General features: G+C 38.9%; 1 protein-coding gene across 1 annotated transcript in view; it reads right to left on the bottom strand.

The window, feature by feature from the left end:
- The window catches only part of SORCS3 (sortilin related VPS10 domain containing receptor 3), a 654,782-nt gene that overhangs the window by 185,120 nt on the left and 444,329 nt on the right, over positions 1-25,333 (bottom strand). The window contains exons 6-7 of the mRNA XM_089508329.1: positions 20,856-20,920; positions 12,202-12,320 (exon numbers count right to left, since the gene is read on the bottom strand). Coding sequence (XP_089364455.1) covers positions 12,202-12,320; positions 20,856-20,920 — 184 coding nt within the window. The remainder of the gene's footprint in view (positions 1-12,201; positions 12,321-20,855; positions 20,921-25,333) is intronic.

The following is a 25,333-nucleotide window of genomic DNA, read 5'->3' as shown; positions in this document are numbered from 1 at the left end:
GCCATACTAGGGTTAGGGACCGTGCGGTTGCCACATGATCCCTTAAACTTAGTACGCCGCCAGCACAGTGCATTTGGCCCATCTGGACCAGGCCATAGTTAGCCCTCAGTATTCATGGACTCCTCACCCATGGATTTGAACATCCGTGGTTTAAAAATATTTTTAAATGGATATAAATTCCAAAAAAACAAACCTTGATTTTGCCATTTTATATTTATTTTATATAAATGAAACCATTTTACTATGTCACTGTATTTAATGGCATTTGAGTATCCACAGGTTTTGGTATCCATGTGGGCGGGGGGGTGTCCTAGAACCAAACCCCTGCAGATATCAAGGGACCACTGTATACACTTGCTTCGGCATACACTGCACTATACACCCTGCTGCAGAGCTGCAGATCATACTTAAACACATCAGGCCTTTCCCTTACATGGGGGATCTGTTCCGGATTTCCCTGCGTAAGAGGAAATCTACATATGTTTGCACCCCATTGCAAACAATGGGGTGCATGCTCACAGCATGGGGCTGCACATGAGTCATGGGCGCATGTGCCATTTCTTTAATCATTGTGTGGCTTCAGTGTATGGCATGGACATCTTTAATTGTTGTATGATGCGGGTGCACTGTACTTAATAAAATGGCCCTTAGTTTAGCCATATATATGTGTGTCCATTTCTTTATTCTTAGTGGGTGTGGAAACTTTTAAAGTGACAAAAAAAGGAACTACTTTTCAAAAGTTATGATCAACTCTGATGTTAATTTTTTATTTAAAAAATAATGTTTCAAGCTCTGCTGTGGAAAAAAATATTTTAAAAGAAGACACATTATACAATAATGAATTGTTTCTGATGGTGCCCATCATTATACTATGTTATTATTTATCAGCATGTACTCAGTAACAGTCCATGACGGCTGATGTTTACAACTTGTTGGCGGTATTAGATTATCAAATGCTAGAAAAACAATATGTTCTGTGTTGGGAGAATACTTCATCTCAATGGGGGCAGGTTCCAGACACACACCACCTGACTTTACTGAAGACTCAAATTATAAGCAAAAGCGAATCCAATTCTTTGCTTCACCCGTGCAGAAGATGAAGCAAAGGTCCACATAAGATATATATAAATGCTATTATTGAAAGAAACCTAATTAACCTTTGGTTAAAAAATGCTGCACTGCTCTCAGAACAGAAATCACCTTTAAAAATCAGGAGGCATCAGTGTCACTGTTTGAAGAGCCTTTATGGTAACATAACCTGGTCTGTCATATTAGCAAGCACCATAACATCCAACAGTGCAATTTCTTTCATCAAGCTCAAATTGCCACAACCACACCCTTCACCAGAAGAAAATGAAAGGTCTCCTTCTGCCACCATCTGAATTCCCTCCCTGGTATCATCAACAATAAGAGTAGCCATTAAGATTACAATCTGCTAATATTGATGCAGCCCTGACCCTTCGTTATCAGTACAGACTGATTTAAGGAAACTGCTGATGAGAAGGGCTGTCACAGCAAGGGGGAAAAAACCATGCTAATCTATTTGGTAAAATGAGAGCAGATGAGAAAAGCTTCCTAATATTTGAGTACAAAACTGGATAAGAAATGATAATGAAATAGAAGAGGAACCAAGATCTGAGGAGGAAATGCAGAAGAGGTAGAGAATGACAGACAGTGTAAACAATCAACAAGGCAAAAACCCTTCACTCCACAGCCCACATTTGCATTTCTTCTTGTGTGCTTCAGGAATCTGAGTAAACATTCTGTATAAGGCAAAGACAAAAAAGGGTGTTTCTGGCCCATATCCCTGGATAATGATAATTTATTGCCTCCTCGTTACATCTCTCTTTGCTTAATGGTGCAACGATCTCCCAATTTAAAGCAGAAATGGAGTGTATCCGGATGCAGAGGCCAATCCCAACGTAGATTGAGAGCAGGGAGTGCTATTGCTAACTACCTCAGATTTATATTCCTCCAGAGGTAAAAACTAGTCATAGGATCTAGAAAGTCTAGGAGGGTTGTGATGTCCGTTGGGAAAAAAATATTGAAGAACACAACAGAAGCTAGTGTGGTACACTATGCTGGGCTGGGATTTGGAAGATTCATGGTCCTCACCCACAATAACATTTACAGGATGAGCTTCAGCAAGTGACTCTCAGAAAGGGGATAGTCATGTGCTTTGGTCATATAAGTCAGGTATTGCTCAGCTCCCTTGACTACAAGGCCCAAGAACCTCCGTCAATTGTGCTCCATGCCATTAGCTCATTGACTGCTCATAGCTCCTTCAAGCCTTCACAATAAGCTACATATGAGAGACCTCCAAGTCATCCTATCCTCAACTACTCCGTTCAGCTCCTGTACACTCATGGCTGTGGCGTCACTCATTGAATCTATCCATCTGGAATGTGATCTTTATGCCCTCTACCTTGTTAAAAGTTAAAAGCCAGCTAACACAGAATGTTTAGATGTGTGGTGACCATGAGCATTCAGCACATGAAGGATGAAGCTAATAAGCTACAGCTGTTGCTCATAGGTACAAGGTCATTCTGCTGCCTGCGTGCAGCAAGCCTGAAGATGAACACGTGTCTGATTAGACAAGGGACAATTTTCTGTGTGGGACAGGAAGAGGCTGAGTTTGTGGGACCACATGGTTTGGTGTCTATATAAACTCAGGGACTTCTGGTAATTGGTGTGGGTTTTGAGAGAAGGAGTTGATTGTGAGTTCTGTATAGTCGTGTTGCTTGTTTGGATGCACTTTGTAAATAAAGATAAGCACTTTTGGGAGCTTGGCTTGTCTGGTCGTTAATCAGAAGAAGCCTGGCAGTGAATGCTGGAGAGTTCCCGTCGGTACCTGCATTCCATCATTTCTGGAAGACATCCATCTGCTGTTATCTTCGCTGAGGGATGTGAACATGTTTCTAAAATTGTCAGCTACTCTGCTATACTCTGACATACCTTTCCAGGTATTGTAGTTATTTATAGAGTGAGCCCTTTCTTCTTATGATTTTTCCCCCTATTAGCTTTCTTCACTATCCAGCTTTCACCACCATACATAGAAATGGAAGCTATGATGGCATAGACAATCCTAACCTTTGCATTTAATTATATATTTCTTCATTTCAAAATCTCATCTAGTTCCTTCACTGCTGCCCTTCCAAGTCATAGTCTTCTGATTTCTTGGCTGCAGTCTCTGTTCTGATTGGTTATTGAGCCAAATTAAGAAAATACAGAAACAAAAGATCTCATTTTACATTCCGAGTCAAGAAAAAAATATTCTGAAAAAAAGTGATTTGAAATATATTCAGTTAGCAACAACCATCACCATTCATCAGTGTGGGCATTGCAATCTGGGAAGAAAAACATATTCTAACCTAGATAACTGCCAATGTGGCCAATATGACTACCTACAATTGACATACTAGTCTTCTATACTACATCTTGAGACTAAGCCCCACTGAATACTATGGGACTTATTTCTTTTCTTTTTTTATTAATATTTTTAAATTTTACAATACAAATTGTTACACTTTCTTCATATAAATAGATGCTTTAACATTTTACTTATTTTATACTAAATATCACCTCAGTGCACCCCTTCCCTGGAGCCATTCCCATCCATATACTCCAACCAAAATTTTAATTCATCTCGTGAAGGTAATTTTCCATCTTCTTTTCTTAATACTTTTTCAATATTTTTTCCATATTTCATCAAAATCATTTGTTTTCCATAAACCTTTCTTCACTTTCAATTTACATGTTAATTTATCATTAATCACTATTTGCCAGACTTCTTTATATCAATCCTTCAGTTCCACATTTATTTTCGTTTTCCAACTTCTTGCTGTAATTAATCTCGCTGCTGTAAGCAAATTTGTTACAAGATTTCTTTCTTCTTTTTTTCCATTCTACATCATTATATAGTGATAACAATCCTATAAATGGTTTTCTATCTATTCTTATATCCATAATATTTTCTATTTCTAATATTACTGTTTCCCTTTTTTTTATATTTACAGTGCCACCACATATGTATGTATGATTCCACTTCATTACATCCTCTCCAACAGTATTTTGAATTATTCTTATCTATATCATGTAATCTCACTGGTGTCAAGTACCATTTCCAGGTCTTCTTATAATAATTTTCCTTAATTCATATTGACAGATCAAAGAATCATAGAGTTGGAATAGACCTCAAGGGCCATCCAGTCCAACTCCCTGCCATGCAGGAAATCTAAATCAAAGCATCCCCAACAGATGGCCATCTAGCCTCTGTTTAAAGACCACTAAGTAAGAAGACTCCACTACACTCCGAGGGAGTTTGTTCCACTGTCAAACAGCCCTTACTGTCAGGAAGTTCCTCCTAATGTTGAGGTGGAATCTCTTTTCCTGGAGCTTGCATCCATTGCTCCGGGTCCTAGTCTCTGGATATTCCATTCATTATCACAAATTTTACATCCTAATTCTTCTTCCCATATCTCTTTCCAAATATTTTGGTTTATTTTTTTCTTTTATTCTCCATTAATATTTTATACATTTTGCTAGTTATTCCTCCAGTTCTTTTCCTTTCTGAATTATTTGTTCAAATTGTGTATATTTTTTCTTTTCTATATTCTTTTTCTTCCCATTTTTGAACCATTGTTCTATTTGCATATAATGAAACCATGACATTTTTATTCCCCTAAGTTTCTCTTTTATATTTTCTCTTCCAATTTTTAATTCTATATGGGATTTATTTCTAATTAAAAATGCATAGGAATGAAATTTAAATATGCAAAATTATTGGTTGGAGTTTTTAAAAAAACAAACAAACAAAGCAGTTAGCCTTCTGTATCTCTAGATTTTTTATCCATTTGATTCAAGTATCCACATCTTGAAAATATTTTTAAAATATGTATAAATACAAAAAAACAAACCTTAATTTTGCCATTTTGGGTAAGTGACACTATTTCACTATCTATTGTATTTAATGGGAATTTAACATGCACAGATTCTGATAACCAAACAGCAGTGGATAGCAAGTACTGTACTAGGACTTTACTATAGGAATCTAGGATATAGTTTTATGTGTGTGTGTGTGTGAGAGAGAGAGAGAGAGAGAGAGAGAGAGAGAGAGGATCCATGAGGGGTCATGTGACTTAACACTACCATATTTTCAACTTCACACATCCAAAAGAACTTAGGAAGATGCCTTACATTAAAAAAACGTTAGCCCATCTAGACCACTATTGTCAATTCTAAGTGTAGACCTTCTGGCCAGATTCTTTCCTAGTCCTACTGGTATATTCCTACTATTTCTTGGTGATCTCCAAATTCTAAGAAAGTTCAACCTTATTCTGCATCCAAAATGGAATAAGATCAAGTGTATGTTGGGTGGCTTGATATCGTTTTGCAAAACATTTAGAAGCTGCTTTGGGTTGTGAGGAGGATATGCTAGTTATCATGAACATGACTAATATATACCTGCAAATTCTCAAAAACATCCATCCAGTAATAACAATTGCTCTACTCTCACAATTTTGGCTGGTATTTGGGCTGAATACAGTGTGCCCATACCATACGCAGGTGTGCTATACGTGGCTTTCATCTTACGATGAAGCCACATGGGGATTGAGCATATGCAGCATTTCCCTTACATGGGGGGGGGGGGGTCCAAAACAGATCCCCACATAAGGGAAAGGCTGACTGTACACATTCAGTTACTACAATGGTTCCACTCCCACAAATACATATTTGGATTTCTTTGCAGAAACCAATCATTTGTACAAAAACACTCTTGTATGCAAAAACAGTTATTGTGCAAACCTCAAGAATTTTATACAAAAATATGATAATGTATAAACAAAATTTTCACAAAGAAGTCCTGAAATGGGGGAAATAAATTAAAATGTGTAAAAGCCCTTCTAAACTTGCCTAGTGAGGTAAAAAGTTTTAAATTCTTTACTCTTGCATGTGAGTGAGAATGAAATAAGTGAAAATTTATATTGATTTTCCTGATTAAATTTGGAGTCAAACAACAGTTGCAAGGCTAAAAATTTCCCTCCTGTAGTGTAATATGAGAATATCAAGATTGAGAAGCCTATCTTGTTTCAGAGGGTTGATGCATTCTGTCATGAATCATTCACACACAGCCATATTCCAGATTTTAATGACAATGCCTGAGTTTTCACTCTAGATTGTACCTTGTGTAAAGGACTTTAAAATCATAATGATTTGTGATGTGCAGTATTCCACATGAGTGCTACTCAAAGTGATGATCTGTAGAATGGTGCCATTACACAAGCCATTGGCTGCTGTGGCAAATTGTAAGTGGGAAAAGGGAAACAGTTGTTGCCAACGGACACAAATCCCATACCAGCCCCTGCCACATTAGGGGGGGGGGGGCATGGATCCTCCCACATCAGATAGCCTGAGATGGTCTTGAGTGACCATTCATCAATGTGGATAGTTATGAGGACAAATATATAGATGCAAAATTGTTTTCTTAGAAATCTGGTATTAGCTCCAATAAGGTTCTCTGTCACAGAAGATTCTATCACATGCAGCTGTGAGAGCTTTTAAATCTTAATATTTTCTTCTTTTTTGAACATTCAAAATAAGAACCATGAAAAAAAGGTTATTTCTCATTAATTTGAAATGAAAGGCAGAGGAAAATACATGTAAGACACTTCATTTAATATGTTGGTTTTTTAAAAACCTAGACTAATTAGCAACAATTAATTCCAGCCCCAAGTGTTCTGCTTCCAGTAGATGCCAACGGAAGGCAGATGATAGATCACCTGCACAGAACATTTCATCACAAATGTAAACAGACTGGCATTCTTTGGTTGACTTCAGATTTAAAAACCTAGAAGCTCTTTTTAGACATTCATGGGCCACTCAGTCTGAGGAGGGGAGAGCCCTGTCTTTTTTTACTCCAACTGATATCTGAATGTATTGTAATTCACTTGTAGCATAGGTTTACTTTTGCTAAGAGATGTAATGTGTAAATCAGAGGATGTTTATTGATAAAATAACAACAGGAGGCATAATGGAAAGACAATAAATCGAGTGCATACAAGTCTGCCCTGTTATGAAACACCTGCACTCCAGGGTGGGTTACAACTTGTGGGACTAGGGGTGAGTTCCGCTCCAGCAACAAAACATAGCCCCTGGAAAGAAGACTTCAGCAGCAGCCATAAATGGCTGCCCAAGCTTCTTTCCCACCCTGGCCCACAAAATGGCCACGGATAAATATCTGCAGCTTCCCTTATGGATCTCAACATGGAAAAGTTGTCTATTATCCCCAAAGTAGAACACTAACATTTCCTTACCCACAAATATGCTGCAACATCTGAAGCTAACAGGAAGGGAAATCAAGTTCTCCCATGGAAAGAATATTAACTTCAAAGGAATTACTCCCCCCCCCCCTCCAAACGATAATTTACCTACAGTTGTAACATTCTCAGTTTTCAAGGAACAGATACATTTTGATTTCATGTCTAACTCTTTAACTCATTACTTCCATCACATGCTACTTTTCAAGCTCCTTGTTTTTAATTATTCTGTCCTACTTCTTTCAGCTCCATTGACTCTCAGCCAGACTCCCATCCACCCAGCACTTTTGATTCTCATGCATACATATACACTCTTGTGAAAAACAAACAGATTCACCTACTTTACAGAGTGTGTGAATTTTCCTTCAAACTCTTTTCTCAGTTCTTCCCTTCATTTACCCCTTTTCTGTTCTTCAGTCTTTGCATGATAGAGTTATACAAGGTCCATCTAATCAATCCACCCATCCTTCTGGAATACCTAACTAAAGCACTCCGAAGAGATGGCTGTTCAACCTTTGTTTAAAAAGATCCAAAGACAGAGAGAGTCCACCACTGTCTGAGGCATCCCCACCTTACTCTTTAGGCACATTATTCCACAATTTTAGCAAATTGTTTCAGTCCAGCAGAGCTGCTGCTAAGAATGAGGGCAGTCATGACACACCCTCCCAATTTTTCTTCCCAGATAAATGCATGTTGGCATGATTGCTATTAACTTATAAAAACAAGATATTCCTCAACTGAAGGAAATCTTCCGGGAAAGGTACAGAGTTAAATCCACACAAGCATAGAAACCAAAAGATTTTATATTAGTAAAGGCCATTGGAACAAGGCACATCTTGTAGATAGAAGGTGCTCACAGCCTCAGTAATGTATTCCACCAATACTGCAACCAATGTGATATATTTGCTAGATACTCGACTTCCTATTTTCCTGTTATGGTTACTGGATGGGAAAAGAAAATCATTCATATTCTTGAATTAAAATAGAGTATTCACTGCACCACCACATGGAGTGAGGTAATGGCAGAATTTCAACAAGGCAGAATGATTTCTTGCAGAAAGGTAAGGTACTCTAGCCAACCCTTCACTGGGTCTTACAATATTTAATATATGAAAAGTATTGATGTTCTTTGTATGTGTAGTTGTCATCCTACTCAGAGAGATGTGTGCTAGCTAATTGTGCACTAAGACCACTAGGTGACAGTAAGCAATGGGGTTGGCTATTGGAGGGGGTAAATGAAAGTTTGGGCCACAGCAACCACACACCATGGCCCCAGCTCCTTTTTGGGCCAGAAAAAAGCCACCCTTTCTGCTGCCGTGGCAACTTTTCAGCACTCCTGTGGCATAAGGCATATAAACACCATGCCCCTTGAGCACCACAATGCTACCCGCTGTCTGGTCAGGCAGGTGGCCTGCCAGCTTGGGTCATCATCGGGGCATGCATCATCTAAACACCACACCCCCACGCCACCCCCAAGCCAGCGTATAATGTTTTGCTCCTTAGTTTGAATGTTAGTTTTACTCCAATGTAGCAACCAGATTCTCTGTTAGTTTCACATTTATCACAAGGCATGTCTTCACTTTCAGCTTCCTAGCTTCACCAGCACAGTCTGAAAGTAACACAGTTATAAGCAATGCAGTTATCTGTAACTATTTACATTTTACATTAACAAGGGTCTAATGAAGCTATATTTCTAAATGAATAAGACCAAAGTTACATTACTGGTTTAATTGTTTCTAGCTATTTTCAAAGGTTGCTTATACATGGCATTTTATAGGCATTTCTGCACTGGAATTTTTCAGATTTTATCCTATTTTCTTATCAGTCCTAAGGATCTTTTTCACCTCAAAAAGTAACATAAATTCAGGGGAAAGTAATCAGTAATTCAATAATAATTACATGGTGATAGTTTCATGCCTCAAGTGGCTGTGATGTTCATGAAGATTCTGTGACATCAAAAAGTGAATAATACAGCAGGGGGGAAGATGCTGACAGATGCTCACAAAAACCAAGATGAAAAGTCATTAGTCACATAGAGAAAATCAAAGGTCGCAGGAAGGAAGAAATGAAAACAAAAAGAGAATGGAGAAAGCCCTGTATTCTTAATGGAATAAGGGCACACAACAAACTACGTTTCTCAGTTAATAACTACATTTCCCGAGGTTGTTCCAACTGAAAGTCTTTTTTTTAAAAAAAAAAAACTCACAATAAAAAATAAATTTCATTATAATCAATGCATGATGTCTGAATCAGTATTGTCTGACTGTTTTTAGTACTGACAGTACTGAATTGCTGGAAACGATAGCTCAACAGTTTACATGGGAGAAATTCTGAGGACGGGTGTATGTGTGGACTTAAAGTCCCCAGGGATGTTCATCTGCAAGGCCAATGCATATCATGAAATATTATTTCAATATTTGCATTCCTTCATATTTCAATCAAAGTAAAGCAGAAGTCTTATGTACTCTGGGAGGAAAATAGGGGAACTGTAGGATGCTTTGAACCTCCCCATCACATGGGTAAATAGGGGTAATCACAGTGGAAAGCTCCACTAACACTGCTGAACTGCCCATGCTGTTCTGTAAGGGGAGCAGAATGGGAATTCTGGAGAAACAGCAAAGGATAAGCAGGAGCCTATGCCTCCTTATTTCTCAGGATGCCCTAAACATGTCTCCCCTTATGTAGCATTGTATATTCCTCCTATTGGTTTCAATGCACGGGGGGGGGGGGGGGGGATATTTTACAAATGCCATAAACACATTAGGTGCTGTGAGCTCTGGATGCAGCAAGGGTTCTGCCATTTATAACTTACTCCAGTATTTAGAATTGCTCTGTTAATCTCTTCCCAGTAATTGTGTTTAGCATAGATTGCTTAAGTGACAAAGGAGCACAGATTCAGGATGGAGCTTTATTCACTTTGCAAACATGGCTCTTCCAAATTTTAAATTGCTTTATTCTGATCACTAGAAACACTGCCTGTTTAAGCAACATTAGTGTGGGGGGGGGGGGAAGGACACTATGAAACAAGACACATTAATTAAAATTAATTAAAATAAAAGGAAAATAGGAGGTAGCCTTGGAGGAAGAGAAGAATAAGCAGGCACAATGCTAAGGCCCTGAAGCAGATGACATCCCCTTCTTCCCAACTGCTACTAGCTTGGACTCAGAGAGAGTGAAGAAGAGATAGTAATAACAACAACAACAACAACAACAACAACAACAACATTTATTTATATCCTGCTCATCTGCACTCAGGCAATCAGAGTGGCTTACAGCATTAAAAATTATACAAATCATATCCCCCAATCCACCCTCACTTAAAATAGAATTAAACATTTTACACTTTAAAACATGTTAAAAGATAAATAACAATTTAACAGTAGATAAAAACAAACAACAATAGACAAGCAAATGGCAAATGGGATCAATCCCTTACTTTCTCTTTTTAGTAGCCAGGTGTCTATTCAGGGACCTAGGGAAGCTTACATTCCCAAAGCTTAGGCAGGCTTTTACAGCTCTTCGTTTTCAAACAATGCCTTCAGTAAATATTCACACACACCTACGGATTCCCATTTATGTATTTGTGGAGCTCCAGAAATTGAGGATTTGCCTCATTATCTGCTTTTTTGCTCACTATATACTGATCCAAGAACTAAATTTATGGGATCTATTCTATCCAATTTACAGTCTAATACCACTTCTGAAAAGATGTTTTTTTCCTCCTGTCTGATATTGATTCTAAGGTAACTTATAATGTTTCACTGTTTGCCTCAGCAGCAATCAAAATTCGGGCAAGGGTAATAGCAGACATTGCAGTTGACTGTCATGGTTATCTAAACTTTGAAGTTCTTTTTAATGTTGTTTTATTTAATTGTCTCGAATTTTATTATGTTTAATGTATAAAATTTGGATGTTAGTTATTTGATGGAGCATTTTATAATTCTGAATTTCTGTCACCGATTTTACATTTTAATCATGCGAATGGCCTTTGGCTTAAGCATTAATAAAATTGATTGATTGATTGATGGTCTATTCAGGAAAGGCCTGCCAGAAGAGATCCGTCTTAACAGCTTTTTAAAAGTTGTCTAAGGTGGTTATATGACGGATCTCATCCGGTAAGCCATTCCATAGTCTGGGAGCAATAGCTGAAAAAGTCCTCTGGGCAGTTGTGGATAATCTGATTTTCGTTGGTTGTACCAGATTTCTCCCAGAGGACCTAAGCATGCAGGCTGGATTATACGAAAGAAGGTGGTCCCTGAGATATTTTGGACCCAAGTCATTTAAGGCTTTAGAGAGGCAGTCTTGGGACTGGATGTGCCTCTTCCAGAGGCTCCCCATCCCCTCCCCATTGGATTTATCATTCTTACACACCTGTTTCAGTTTTCCAGGTTAGAAAGTAGCATGTACATTTCTATACTGCTTATCACTGCACTTAAGTACTCCCTAAGCAGTTTACAATGTGTGAGCTAATTGCCCCCAACAAGCTGGATATTCATTTTAGCAACCTCAGAAAGATGTCAGGCTGAGTCAACCTGGAGACCCTTGCTGGTATCCAACTCACAACCTTACGACTGTGAGTGAGTGGCTGTAGTATAGGCATTAACCACTGCATGACCATGGCTTCTACATTTCATGAGAGAAACATATTTGGTGTTGCTGTGTTAGAGATATGAAGATGATGACAATGAATTACTACTACTATTATGAGACCAAAATTTCTGATCCTTAAAAAGGACAGCAGGAATTTTATACTGGCTGTGTTAGTAATCTGTTGTTTGGTCAGTTAAGCAGTTCCTCAAGTTCTGCATTGCTTTCATGTGGGGAAGATGCAAATATGCCAAAAGAGGATTACACATCACCATTCCACACTTTGCTGTCAACATACCTGAATGAAAATATACTCATCCTGGACGACAAGAGAGTTAGTGTCAATATAGTGCAAAAAAGGTCCATTTCTGGTTGTCTCTGAACATTCTTGAATCCTACAAGTTATGTAATGGGCACCTGTAAATGGAAACAGAAATGGTATATGAGAAAATAGTGGCAAACAGTTTTGTTTTAGTTTTTTTGTAACTTAAGGAAAACATGCCTTCAGAAAAGAGATGCTGCCTTATCTTTTGCACTTTCCAACTGTGAGTTCAGAACCCTGTGTTCACGGCTAAAAATATTACCTGCTGAACTGTGAGCATTGCCTGGAAAATATTGTTCTCTTAAGAAAGTCTAGGAACTTTTCACACGACACGGTTATAGTATGATTCCACATTAACTGCTGTGGCTGCATTCTATGAAACCCTAGGGTTTGTAGTTTGGTGAGGCACTAGAGCTCTGGCTAAGAATTCCTATACTCCATGCCCTTCTTATACTCCAAATGCCAGGATCCCATAGAATGTTGCCATGGACATTAAAGTGGAATCATGGGACTATAACTGTATATTGTGAAAGGTCCCCTGGTTATTTCTTCCTGGATTTTTTTTTTTCACCCTTGCTCTACTAGGAGACTACAGACCACGTATTGCTGAATTTTCCCAGATATTGGCTCAGGCGCACTGTAGTAGTTTGGATGATGGAATGTATCATTAAGGGGTTAGCGTGGTATGAGTGCTCACATTCCTTGTAGTGATTAACAAGCAGATATGAAGGGAGTTAAAATTTCTTTGAGAGCTTCAGGCTAGTCTCATGGAAACAGGTGTTACATTGTAGGTAAGAGGGATGACTGTGGGAATGAAGTAATGTGAAAGTGTTTAGGTCTGTAGGCAAGTGGTGTGCCAGCCCACTCAAAGTTTGAATCGCTGTGTGCACTAATTACACTGTATAACAGCTCAAGCTTTAGTCATGCCAACTTAAGTTTACTGGATACATCTTTGGTTTTCTGAATAAAGGTTTCTTTTTATTGTACTACAGAAGCTTTGATTTCTGAACTGAAGTAATCCTGCAGTTTTGTGAGGTACTAGATTTCTAAATATCCCTCCCTAAACTGGCATCATATTGCTATAACTATATAGCATGAAATGGCCTAAACTCAAAAGGAACAAAGAAATATGCCCTTTCCTATGCCAGAAAACATGTTGAAGAACTACCACCAGGAAAGTGAAGGATGAGTGAAAAATGCCCATTCTGCCAGAATGCATCTTTTTGTCCCCAAATCCTCTGAGCAAGTTGAACTGTTTGGGTTGAATTTGAACCTATTTTCTTGGGAACCTCTTCTAATCAGGTAGAGGATTGTTTTAAACAGGCATCTAAAGGAAAAATATTAAGACACAAAACACATTACCTACAGTTGAACTTTGGGGCAACAGGGTTTCCATCTACCAGAGTAGATGCACCAAATCAATAGAATATACCTAAATGCTGACTTACCAAATTCTTACAGATCCAATGAGTCTTTTCCAGGTGGGGCATGTCAATTGTTTAAGGCAGAATTCCCTACAGCAGGAAGAGGAATCATGCAACTCATCCAATGTTGAAAATCAAACCCCAGCAACCAGTCAGTACTGCCAGAGGTGACCAGAGCTGGGAGTTTCTGCTCATTGACATTTGCAGGATCACATGATTCCCAATCCTGCCTTACAGAGATGTTTAGATTCCCTTGGGGTAGGCAGCCAAAGTGACCAAAGATTCATAGTACCATAGAGTTAGTGTGAGCCCCAAGTGGCCAATAGGTCATATGTGGCCTGCAGTGAGGGTTTCTTTGTGCCCTCACTTTGGAATGTAGCCTTTGGACTCCCATTGACACCCTCAACCTTTCTGTATCACAATTAAAAATTGACTGACCTCCCCCCCCCCCAATAATTAATTTATTGGAAATTCCAGGAACATCATAAACTTCCAGCATGTCCTTACACTGGAAATTAAAGTGATTGGACTAGTTGTAAAATCAGTTTTACTAGATACATTCTAGTGATCTATGATACATTTTTTAAATCCTAACTAGCCAATTAGATTATACAATATTGTTATAGCAAATAAATAGCAATGAGATAGAATCTTTCCTGAAGAAACCACATTCAGTTGTATACACAAATTACCCTTAATGAGCAACCCCAACTGTACAACTAGTGAAGCTCAATGAGACTGCAGATAAATTTATTAACAACTCATAATATGAAACATTTCAGCAAGTAAAACATAAATGGTGCTATTATTACCTTTACCTGAGCCATGTATACTTCTCTATCCCCCCCCCCCCTCGATGCTTTTTAAAACCATGCCCTATGGCATATTTATTTAGCACTATAGAAAATGTCTACAATGATTCAAACAAGTTTCTTATAGAATGGAAAAAAAGTTTGCCTCTAGTAAACTTGAAACTGGTTCACTGGTTCATAAAATTTTATTCAAACATGTAAGCAAACAGCTTACAAAATGCTGACTAGTTTTGGATTTGCCATCGCTGATATATGATTATTTTTCATGGGTATTTCTCAATGTCCTGCATTTTGCTACATAGCCATTTTGTTTTTCCAGCTGTCTCAAGTTAATATCACAAAATAAAGGGTGTAAAATAAGGAGGAAATCAAAAACAGAGACAGCAGACAGGTAGGGGTCAACATTTCCACCAAAGGATACTCATAGTGAAATGTGTCATTTGAGTGAATTACACCACCAGTAATCAAATGTGTTAAAGAATTCACAAGTATGACAAAATATAGGCTTGCAGGAAGTGACACAAACAATTGTTACAAAAATGAAGTAATAGAAGTGATGATATCTAATAAAATGGCTATACTTAATGCAGAAGTGAGAGGATATTCCTCCTTGAACCTTATCACTGATGGCATAAAAGCCTATTTTTAAATAGCAAAGAGAGAGCATGGAAAGGGATCAGACATTCAAGACCCAACTAATGAAGTGAAAGTCACTCAACCATATGCTCAAACAACATGAAGAAGAATGCTGAAGAAAACTCAAAGAATTGCAGTGATCAAAAATGAGGGAGAGACAGATTGGGTGTGTTTAATATGGCTGTGTCTTGTTCAGTATGCACTTACCAAAATAAAAGAGGCAGCTCTGTTTCTTAGACTAGATAAAGATATGGCTAGAAAGTTTGAGAAGCTTTGATATGTTTCCTAATGATGATTAAACAACTGAAGAAACATTGAACCAAAAACACATGGGATAAAATATATATTTAGTGATGAGCAAAGTCCTCTCAGTTTGATTTGGAATCATGTATAAAATTACGAGCATAATTAGACAATGCTTGACAAAGGGAGGAGAGATCCAATTTTCAAGAGGTTTTTTTACTGGATCATAATTTTGGTAGGGGGTATGCCTTAATTTCTGGGAAATGGGTGTCTTACCAACTCTGGAGACATCTCACAGATGCTGCAAGGTTTGACCTGGAAAGCTAATAGATTTTTTCCCTGCCAGCAACACTTAGAGCCTGTTGCAGCAGTACAAGAACTGGTGGACTGGCCTCCTCTCTTCCTAGCCCTTTCTCTCTGCACAGGAAGCTGGAATGTCTAATCTCAGGAAAGCTAGAATTCCCAGCCACAGAAAAGCTCACATGGAGACTGCACAAGATTTTATGAATTCACAGAGCAACTGTACTTCCACCTTTCCTCTCCTGCCCCTGACTACCCCAAACCTATGTTTGCTGCTCTTTAGAGCCAGGAAGGCTTTTTTCCCCATGTCACTGTGGTGTGTTTTCACCTTTCCTAGGGTGGTCTTCCCATTTACAGCTTCTAGTTCACTTTGTACTTTTGCCTTAACTGATGACATTTCTTGTGTTTCATCTTAGTTTGCTGCATCAATGTCTTAACTACAGAGGTGAAAGAAAAGGCAGAAAAGCCAGAACCCTGAACTTTGAAGCAAGAAGATTTTGAGGCAGGGTGAAAAGCTGAAGGCTGCCAAGTTACTGGTCTGGCCAACTGTAGGGATGACTTCTTCTGAGATGGACAGCCTTCTCCATGCTATCTGCATTAGGGTGAGTTGGGGCTCAAGACTAGGCCAGTTTGGTCATGCTGGATTTGGCTTCACTGACTGGAGCTTTTCCTGTTCCCAATGCATGTGATTTCAGTTGTTTTCCTGTGCAATAAAGCTGTGGCTTCTAATTTAAGCACTCAGCTACTTACCACAATATCTACTGTTAGTCATGTTTTCTTTTCTTTTCAGAATCTCTCCTCAGAATTAGGCCAGGAAAACAGAAATTTTCCCCTCAAAATCTTTTTACCCATAACTCAGATACCATTTTCCTTAAGAAATTTTTAGGTAGGACAAGGTCCAAATGCTTCCAGAGAAACTCCTTTTGTATGTTTCCTGAACTACCGCATCTGTGAGTTCTCTGGAGTTGTGAAGACACACACATCCCAAGATATGAATACTGTGCATACAAAGCAAAAACAAACAAACAGGTAACAAAAATGCTTGAAAATAGGATCTCTCCTCTCTTTATAAATCACTGACCAATTATGCTCATAGCTGTCAACATTATTCAAAATTTGATTTAGAAATCCACTTCAAAGATTAATTTAGTCTATGATTGTATCGGTAGACCATTTTCAACATTTGCCCTCCTCAAATCATGAAGTCTAAAATCAAAGATGAAAGAAAGAAAAAGCAGCATTCAGTGCCATTCAAATGTCCTGATTTGGCAGGGGCCGACATGTTAAATCCCCGGTTCCCCACTTTTTCAGCTGCCTTTAATATAGTCCAGTTCTCTCCCCTACTTTCCTCCTTTGCTACCAACTTAGTTCAATTGATGCAAACTAATTTCAAAGTGAAAAAGTTGTTAAAATCAGCAGAGGGTAGAGGATGGGGACAGAATCTGGCTCTTCCCAGTAGATTCAGGCAGAAGCAAACTGCTTCAGCTTCTCCCTGCTGATGTGATCTTCTTTCTGAAGAACTGTTGGCTATCTTGACCACACTCTGATGTTGTTTGGCCACATATGTCCCAGTTTTCATATATGAAATGTTTGTGGACATGCTATTTTTCATGCAGGGGTTGTGGTGAAGGCTGCAGTTCTAACAGATTTGTGCTGATAACAGATCAAATTATGTGATAATTTCTAATGGCTTCTAGGTAAGGCATATTGCATTGATTGTACGCAGTCTCAAAAAGCAGCAGAAATCATTCAAAGTGATGATATGAATCAAGTCATATCATCACACTTAAACTAGAATATGGTTTAAATAATACTGAGATTAATAATCATTTCTATAGTTGGATGCATTTTCTTTCCTTTGAATGAAAAAGTCCAAGTTAGTTGATCACCTTCACGGTAATATTAGAGATTTAAAATGACCAGTATTGTCCTAAGTCCATGATAATATAACAAGGATCTCCGCAAATTGGTGAAGTGGTAAATACCATTTTCTAAGCTAACTGTACATGACATTTGCAGTAACTATAAGTGTTTAAGCTGGGATTTCAACTTAAAATGGGTAAACAGACTACTGCTTGTCCAGAAAATGAAACTAGCCCTTCAAGAATTTAATACAATTTACCTGAACCCCTTAAGGGAGATTTTGACCATACTACTAGAATCAATTTCCACCTGAGAATAATGCAGATTTAGGTCAACCTTATTGTCTCAAGTGAGAAATAATGCTGCCATTATCTTGGGTTACTACTGGGATGAAGGTAGGATAAAAATACATAAAATAAAATAACTTTCTGCTGGTTTGGATCTTCCATATTTGACAAAGCCACTTGCTTTCTGCTACGTACAGGCAGGGATGCCACTAGGGCCAGACCATTGGATGGATTTTGGAGAGTCCACAGCCTTGAGAGTCACAGATGCAGTTGCCATATACACTTCATGTGTATATTTATGTATAACTGGATGGGTGGATGACAAGGGAGGACTGCTGGGTAAATTTGCAATAGATACAGTTAAGGCTTAGATCAGTGGTACTCAAACTGTGCTCTTTAAGAGATTTCGGACTTCAGTTCCCAGATGCCTCAGCTTTGGTGGCCAATAGTCTGGGATTCTGGGAGCTGAAGTCCAAAATCCCTTAAAGAGCACATTTTGGGGACCACTGGCATAGATGATGGCTGAATGTGGAAGAGTTTCAGAGATGATGTGTGAGGGTTGTGTCAGTACAAGTTGGTCTGTAGTTACTAAACTAAACAGCAACTACCTAGTGCTTATAGGATGTAAGGTAAAGACTGAAATAATATCCATGAAATGTATTAAAGTGTATTTAAGAAAGTATATATGTATAATAAAAGTGAAATGCATGAGAGTCAGGCTTCAAAAATAATGCAGTTTGACAGCACTTTAACTGCAAGGACGATTATCTGCGATGACGATTCTCTGTAAATAACCACTGATGTATTTATTGAACTGTTTGTTGGATTTTTGGACTGTATTTTATGATTGTACTGTATGTTTTTATCAGGTTGTAACCCCGCCTCGATCTGAAGGGAGAGGCGTGGCAATATAAATAAAATTATTATTATTATTATTATTATTATTATTATTATTATTATTATTATTATTATTCTGCCATGGCTCAGTGCTATAGAACTCTGAGTTTGTAGTTTTAATGAGATATTTAGCCTTCTCTGTCCAAGAGCTCTGGTGCCACAACAAAATAAAAATCCCAGGAATCCTTAGCATGGAACCATGGCAGTCAAAGTTGAGTCAAACTGCATTATATCTGTAGTGCAGATACACCCTCAGATATAATTAGGGTTTTGATTAAGGCTGTTAGTGTGGAAGGCTCTGCAAGAGACTAGATGTATTTTCTTCAGCCTTCTGGGATATAGTGGCCAAGCAGTAGACATGACTCTACACATTCCTTTTTATTCAATGCTACCACTGCAGACGCCTTACCTGAATCTAAGATAGTGTTCCTAGGGGCCAAAAGTATATAAAAACAAACACTATATATTACAGAAGCTAAACATAATAAGAGAGACAGTGTGAGACTCAATCAGGGTTTGAATTCACTGTGTGTCCCTGGACAAGTCACACTCTATCAACCTCAGAGGAAAGCAAAACCAAACCCACTCTGAATAATCCTGTGATAGAGTTGTCTTAGAATTATCATAAATCAGAAATGACTTGAAGGCACACGACAACAACAAATGTAACAAAGAAGACTAAGGGGCTGTACAGACCGTCCCTGAGGGGTCACCTGTGGCTGCCTCTATCTGCATCAGATTGGGCTGCGGCAACGGCATGCCATGGCCCCAATCCCTCCTTTCCATGGCACAAAAAGGAGCTGCAAAAAGCAGCTTCTTTTTGCACCCCAGAAAGGGAATCATAGCTGCTGGCATGTGGCTTTTCCGCACTCCTGTGACACTGTGTCATGTAGATACACCGCACGCTGTATGAAGTGGTGTACAGCATTATGTCAGCCGGGGGCAGAGTTGGGACATGTGTCATGTGGACGCCCCGCCCTGACTCCATCCCTAGGCCAGCCTTAATGGCCAGTCTGTTGAGCCCCTAAATATTTACTACATTTAAAATATCACACACATGCTCCTCTATAGCTATGACCTTTAAACTTATCCTTAAACCTATCTGATTCTTAATCATAAATCTTGCACAACTTTTCACACAGATCATCTCATACCTACCTTGTCCTACACTCTATAATACAATATATATTTCTTAACATAAATCCATGCCATCACATATGCCTTCCAAGAGTACCAATAGGTGATTTCAAAAGGGGGGGGGGAGCAAAGAAAGAAAGGGTTAAACCTCTTAAAACTGATTTTCAAAAAAAGAAAGAAAGAAAGAAAGAAAGAAAGAAAGAAACCAGAACTACCATGCATTCATATGACATGTAAAATTAGGTTAGACATGTAAAATCCAGGGCAGAAAAAAAAGCCGTGCTTCAGATTAAGCCTTTCCTTTAAACGAAATCATATCCCCCCCCACACACACACACACCAAATGCCACAACTCTGCTGTTACAGCAGAGGGGTAAACAGAAGGAGCATTTAATTGATGTGATACCTTCCTGCAAAACCTGCCTACTGTGTCTAAGGTGGTATCTGCACTGCAGAAAAAATGCAGTTTGAAGCCGCTTTAACGGTCATGGTTCCATCCTATCGAAACCTGGGATTTGTAGTTTATTGTGGCACCAGCATTTACTGACAGAGAAGGCTAAGTATCTCACAAAACTACAAATCCTAGAATTCCATAGCACTGAGCCATGGCAATGTCAAACTACATTATTTTGGCAGTACAGATGCAACCTCAGCTACAGCTAAAGGCCCAGCAAATAGTGGCCTAGATGAGTAGCCTGAGTGGGAAATTCATAGGGTACAAGTCACAGTGGGAAGTATGATATTTGGCTCCCTATATATGAGAGCACATACAGACTTGCAATTACCCAAAACACAGGTTTTCAGTCCTGGCTGACTAGTTTCTGATTGAGACAGGGTCTCTTTTTCTTACCAGAAATGCAACTTGTACTATTGACTCCCCTTGGAGTCTGAGATAGAAACACTCAGCAAATTGAGCCTGGTGACCCACATTTTGTCTCTCAATTAAAATGCAAATCAAGAAACCCAAACAAGCCAAATGAAATGCAGTCTCTTCCTCTCTGACTATATAGGCTGAGTGCTGAGACACTCACGTCCATCTGTCCTCCGAGCCTCCATGTGGACAAGGTCAGGCTCTTTGTCCAAGCCCCAGACAGACCTGAGAGGAAAGAAGAAGAGAAAAGAGAAATCAGTCTATGAGGTACAATGCTGTAATAGCAGGAAAAGGTCAAGGTGGATGAGAAATGGAGAGGGGTTGCAGGCTGGCTTCTTCTCATTTTAAGCAAGCCACCTTGAGACTTGAATGGATTTTGTGCATGAAGTAGTCACACAAAAAACCAAGGGACTAAGATTTAATGAATAGCTGAGTTAAAAAAGCACAGAGAACTGGAACTACCATTGCATCCTCTTGTGAGAGGTTCTTATACAGAACAGTACATAAGTTCTGCTATGATGTTTCTTTCTTGAAACAGGTTATGCTATGTTTTTAGAAGTTCTAAATTAGAGGTGGAGAACATATAGCCCTTCAGATATGATTGGACTACAGCTCCTATTGTTCCAGGGCAGCATAGTCAATGGGGAAACATGCTGGGAGCTACAGTCCATCAACATTTGGAGGGATACATTATATATACAGAGCCCTGAAGGGGCTATCTTTCTTTCAACTTTGAAAAAGATGAATGCTAGACATATTGGCATGTAGGTGGGAGATTGTAGCTTACACCAATTCTGAAGTGTTGTTATACTGACATTCTGATTCTTCACTCTTTGTATTAATATTGAGGTCTATAGTGTCAATAGTGTTTTAACATATAATTAGCTGTTATCATCATTGGACAGTAGTGGCTGGTGGATCAGTTTCTGCAGGGTAGCAAATCCATTTTTGATTTTACTACCACTTCTTCAACAGCTGCTCTGAACTGAAAAAGTGCCTGTATAGGGACTCTTTCACACTACCCTATTATAACACTATGACTTCACTTCAAATGCCATGGCAACATCCCATAGAATTTGGTAACCTGGTGAGGCATGAGAGCTCTCTAGTGTGGCATGAATGACAAATCCCAGGATTCCATAGGATGCAACCATGGCAGTTGAAGTGGTACTATAACTGGGTAGTCTGAAAGTGCTACAGCAGTAGTGTAGTACATTTTTCATTACAACTGCATCAGGATTTATATTGTTTTATTCAATTGTTTTATTCATTGCAAGCAAATGTGGTGCAATAAAGAAAGCATTTGACCAAGAAGCTCCTTTTTACTATGCCCTTTTGCAGGATCTCAGACAACCCTTTTCTTGTCTTCTGTCCAGATGGAAGTGTTTTGCAGCATTGGCAGGATGGTGAAGTAGGGTGGGCGAAACACTAAGCACTAAACAAGGCAATAAAGCCTGACCTGAGAAAGAATGGGACTGTACTCTAGGTCAGGGGTAGGCAACCCCCGGCCCGCGGGCCACATCCGGCCTGGCGAGGTGACAGGACCGGCCCCCACCCGGTCCTGCAGCTGCCGCCGCCGCTGCCACCACCAAGCCCTTTGGGCCAGCCGGCAGCCTCCTCCGCCTCCTCCTCGTCTTCCTGCGCCTCTGTGCACTCCTTCTCCGGGGCCAGAGGCAGCTCGCAAAGATCAGCTCCTTCTCTTGAGGGAGCCTGGCAGGGGATGGCCAATAGCAAAATGGCAGGGGCGGGGCTGTTTCCAGCCCCACTCTGCCATTGGCCAGCCTCAATGAGGAAGAGAAACTTGGGAAGAGCAGGAGGATGTGGAGGAGGAGGAGGACCTCTGGCCCAGAGGGAAGGGAAAGAAAGGGCCGTTTCCTAAACCCCTTTGGCTCTGAAAATGAGTAACAAGAGGAGGAGGAGGAAAAAGGAGGAAGGTGCCATTTCCAATATGCATTTCCCCCTGGATTTAATTTTCCCATGTACATTTCCCCCTGGATTTAATTTTCCCATGTACCTTTCCCCCTGGATTTAATTTTTCCCATGTACATTTCCCCCTGGATTTAATTTTCCCATGTACCTTTCCCCCTGGATTTAATTTTCCCATGTACATTTCCCCCTTATTTATTGATATCAGTCAGCTTTTGAGATATGGGCCCACTCTTTCTGAAGCCGAGAGAGTGTGACTTTCCAAAGTGTCTTTCTGTGCGTTTTTTGTCCTTTTAATGCTGCCTTGTTGTGACAATGATGGTGGTGGTGATGGTGATATTGATATGAGCCAGCTTCTGAGGCACGGCCAATGCAAGTTGCTCTGATTTTTACAAACTCATGCACAGTGAAGAAAAACCAAAGTCCCTTGACCAAGTACACACTTCTGAGAAGTACAGTTGAACCCAAGGGCAAATCACTTCTTGTTAAACCAGCTTGACATGTTAAATATGCATAGCCATGTGAACCCATGTTCAGTGTGAAACCCAAAGAGTTTGGTTATGCAGTAAGTCTCTGAAATATGCAAGAGGCCATCTGAAGTAAAGCCATGTTCAATGCCCAAATGTGCTGTTTGGAATGGGGGGAGGGGGGATGGCCAAAAGGGAAGTACATTTCTGCCATCTGTCTAGGAATAATGCCCAAATGTCCTCCATTTTGATCATGCCTAAGAAACATGCATTTATTTTAACATTTTTTAAAATAATCAATTTTTTCCACATGTCCTCCATTTCAAAATGTGTCCTACATTTGAAAATGTTGTCCTATATTATTTATTTATTTATTTATTTATTTATTTATTTATTTATTTATTTATTTATTGGCTTCGGCCCCCCAGTTGTCTGAGGGACAGCAAGCCGGCCCCCGGCTCAAAAAGGTTGCCTACCGCTGCTCTAGGTGATCCTACTGTAGCTGTTTGTGTTTATATACAACAGGCAAGCTAAACAGCTAATCCCAGAATCACTCACTGAACATGTGTGAAGAGCAAAACAAAAAGAAAAGGGGAAAGCAAATTAATCTGATTTAACAAATTAGCCTACACTGGCATGTTGAAGAGGCATAGAGCTATGAGTTTCATCACTAAATTGGAAATAATCAGAAAAGTGGAGGATGACAGGGGAAAAAATCATCCTGGGATACATTTTTGAAGAAGCTTTTAAGTAGTCCCTACAAGATTCAAACCATTTCTTTTTTACTTAGGCACAGCTTACCTGATCTGCTTGTTTAATTTCTAATTTGCATAATGCTAAATTCATATAAAAGGTTTACTGAAACTAGTTGAACTGCTCTTCTCTTTTGCAGGGTAGGAACCTATCCCTATTCTTTCCATTTTATTTCTACCTCTGGTACCAAAGTTTCTGTTAAAGAAGTAAAGCCCAGGAAGAAATCTGCTTAATTCACTGAGGAATACTTATATTGTAATAATCATTTTGTCAACTTAATTCCTCAAAGTGTTTTTCAAATTTCAAATCCACATGGACATTGGCCAAATCCATATGATCTGTTCCCAACACAAACCAAGAATGTTCTGTATAACATGAAAATGCATATATTTAGGAAGTGTATATAAAGGACACTTGTTTCAGAATTTGTATGTTTGCAATGGTGTTGTAAATGGCATTCAGAATGTTAACTAACATATTTGCACAAAAATGTATATGAATTCTGTATTGACTTAAAAAATATATTTGCAAACAGAAGCAGAATTTGGATGAAATCAAATTGTACCTGAAAAAAATATGTGTATGTTAGAGAAAGTGAAACAGATTCATCCACTTCATATATAAAAGGAAATGAAACAATGCCTGTTTTCCATTGCATTTGCCTTTCAGAAGGTGACACTGCCATGTTTGGTACTTAGCAATAAGGTGAAATGTTCTGCTAATTAAATATGCATTCACCCAGAACCCTTTGCAATTTTCATTGCAGTTTTCTAGATGATATGTTTTAAGGCTATACATTACTTCCTCTAACACCATACAAATTATATATATTTTTGGCAGCCATGAATGTGTGCAATTAACCTTGTTAATTTTGCATTCATTGTAGAAATGTTCATGAACGTGTACAATGCCACATGTGGGAGGCATAATACTTGCTACTCTAAAACAGAGAACAATGTTTGCTTTCTATGTAAAGACAGGTAGTTTTGCTTGCCTGATAATAGGCATGTAAGTAAGTAACTTCTCTTACATAGTTATTTGACCTCTGATGGGCCTTATTTTGGAGTAGAACAGTAAGAATTATTTTTATATCTTTCTGATATGGCAATGAGGCATGTGTATGGAGTGGAGTTCTCCATGCATATGTGATGTGTATGTGTGTGTTAAGATACCAAGAGCATTTTAATAACAATGGGAGAAAAGGGGTGAAATTCATATTACAATATTTACTACTACTGGAGGAAATGTACAAGTGATGAATAGGAAAATATTTTTTCAGAAGTGTTTGCGCATTGTACATACACCCAAAAGCAATTATTATGTATGGCTTCCTATTGCTTTATATGTGGCTTTGCATGAAAAGACTCAGGTTGAAGAAGCCTTTGTAAGACAGTCCAGGGACAGGTATTATACATTGTGCTGTACCAATCTGAGGAGAAAGGGTGGTTACTGTGGTGAAGGCTTAACAGCAGATGAAGGATTAATGCAGACT

Source organism: Sceloporus occidentalis, unplaced genomic scaffold, assembly GCF_023333645.1.
Source record: "Sceloporus occidentalis isolate IW3139 unplaced genomic scaffold, rSceOcc1.0.p SCAF_2, whole genome shotgun sequence".
Classification (NCBI taxonomy): Eukaryota; Metazoa; Chordata; class Lepidosauria; order Squamata; family Phrynosomatidae; genus Sceloporus; species Sceloporus occidentalis.
Note: the sequence above shows the minus strand (reverse complement) of the source record. Positions and strands in the feature narration are given on the sequence as shown.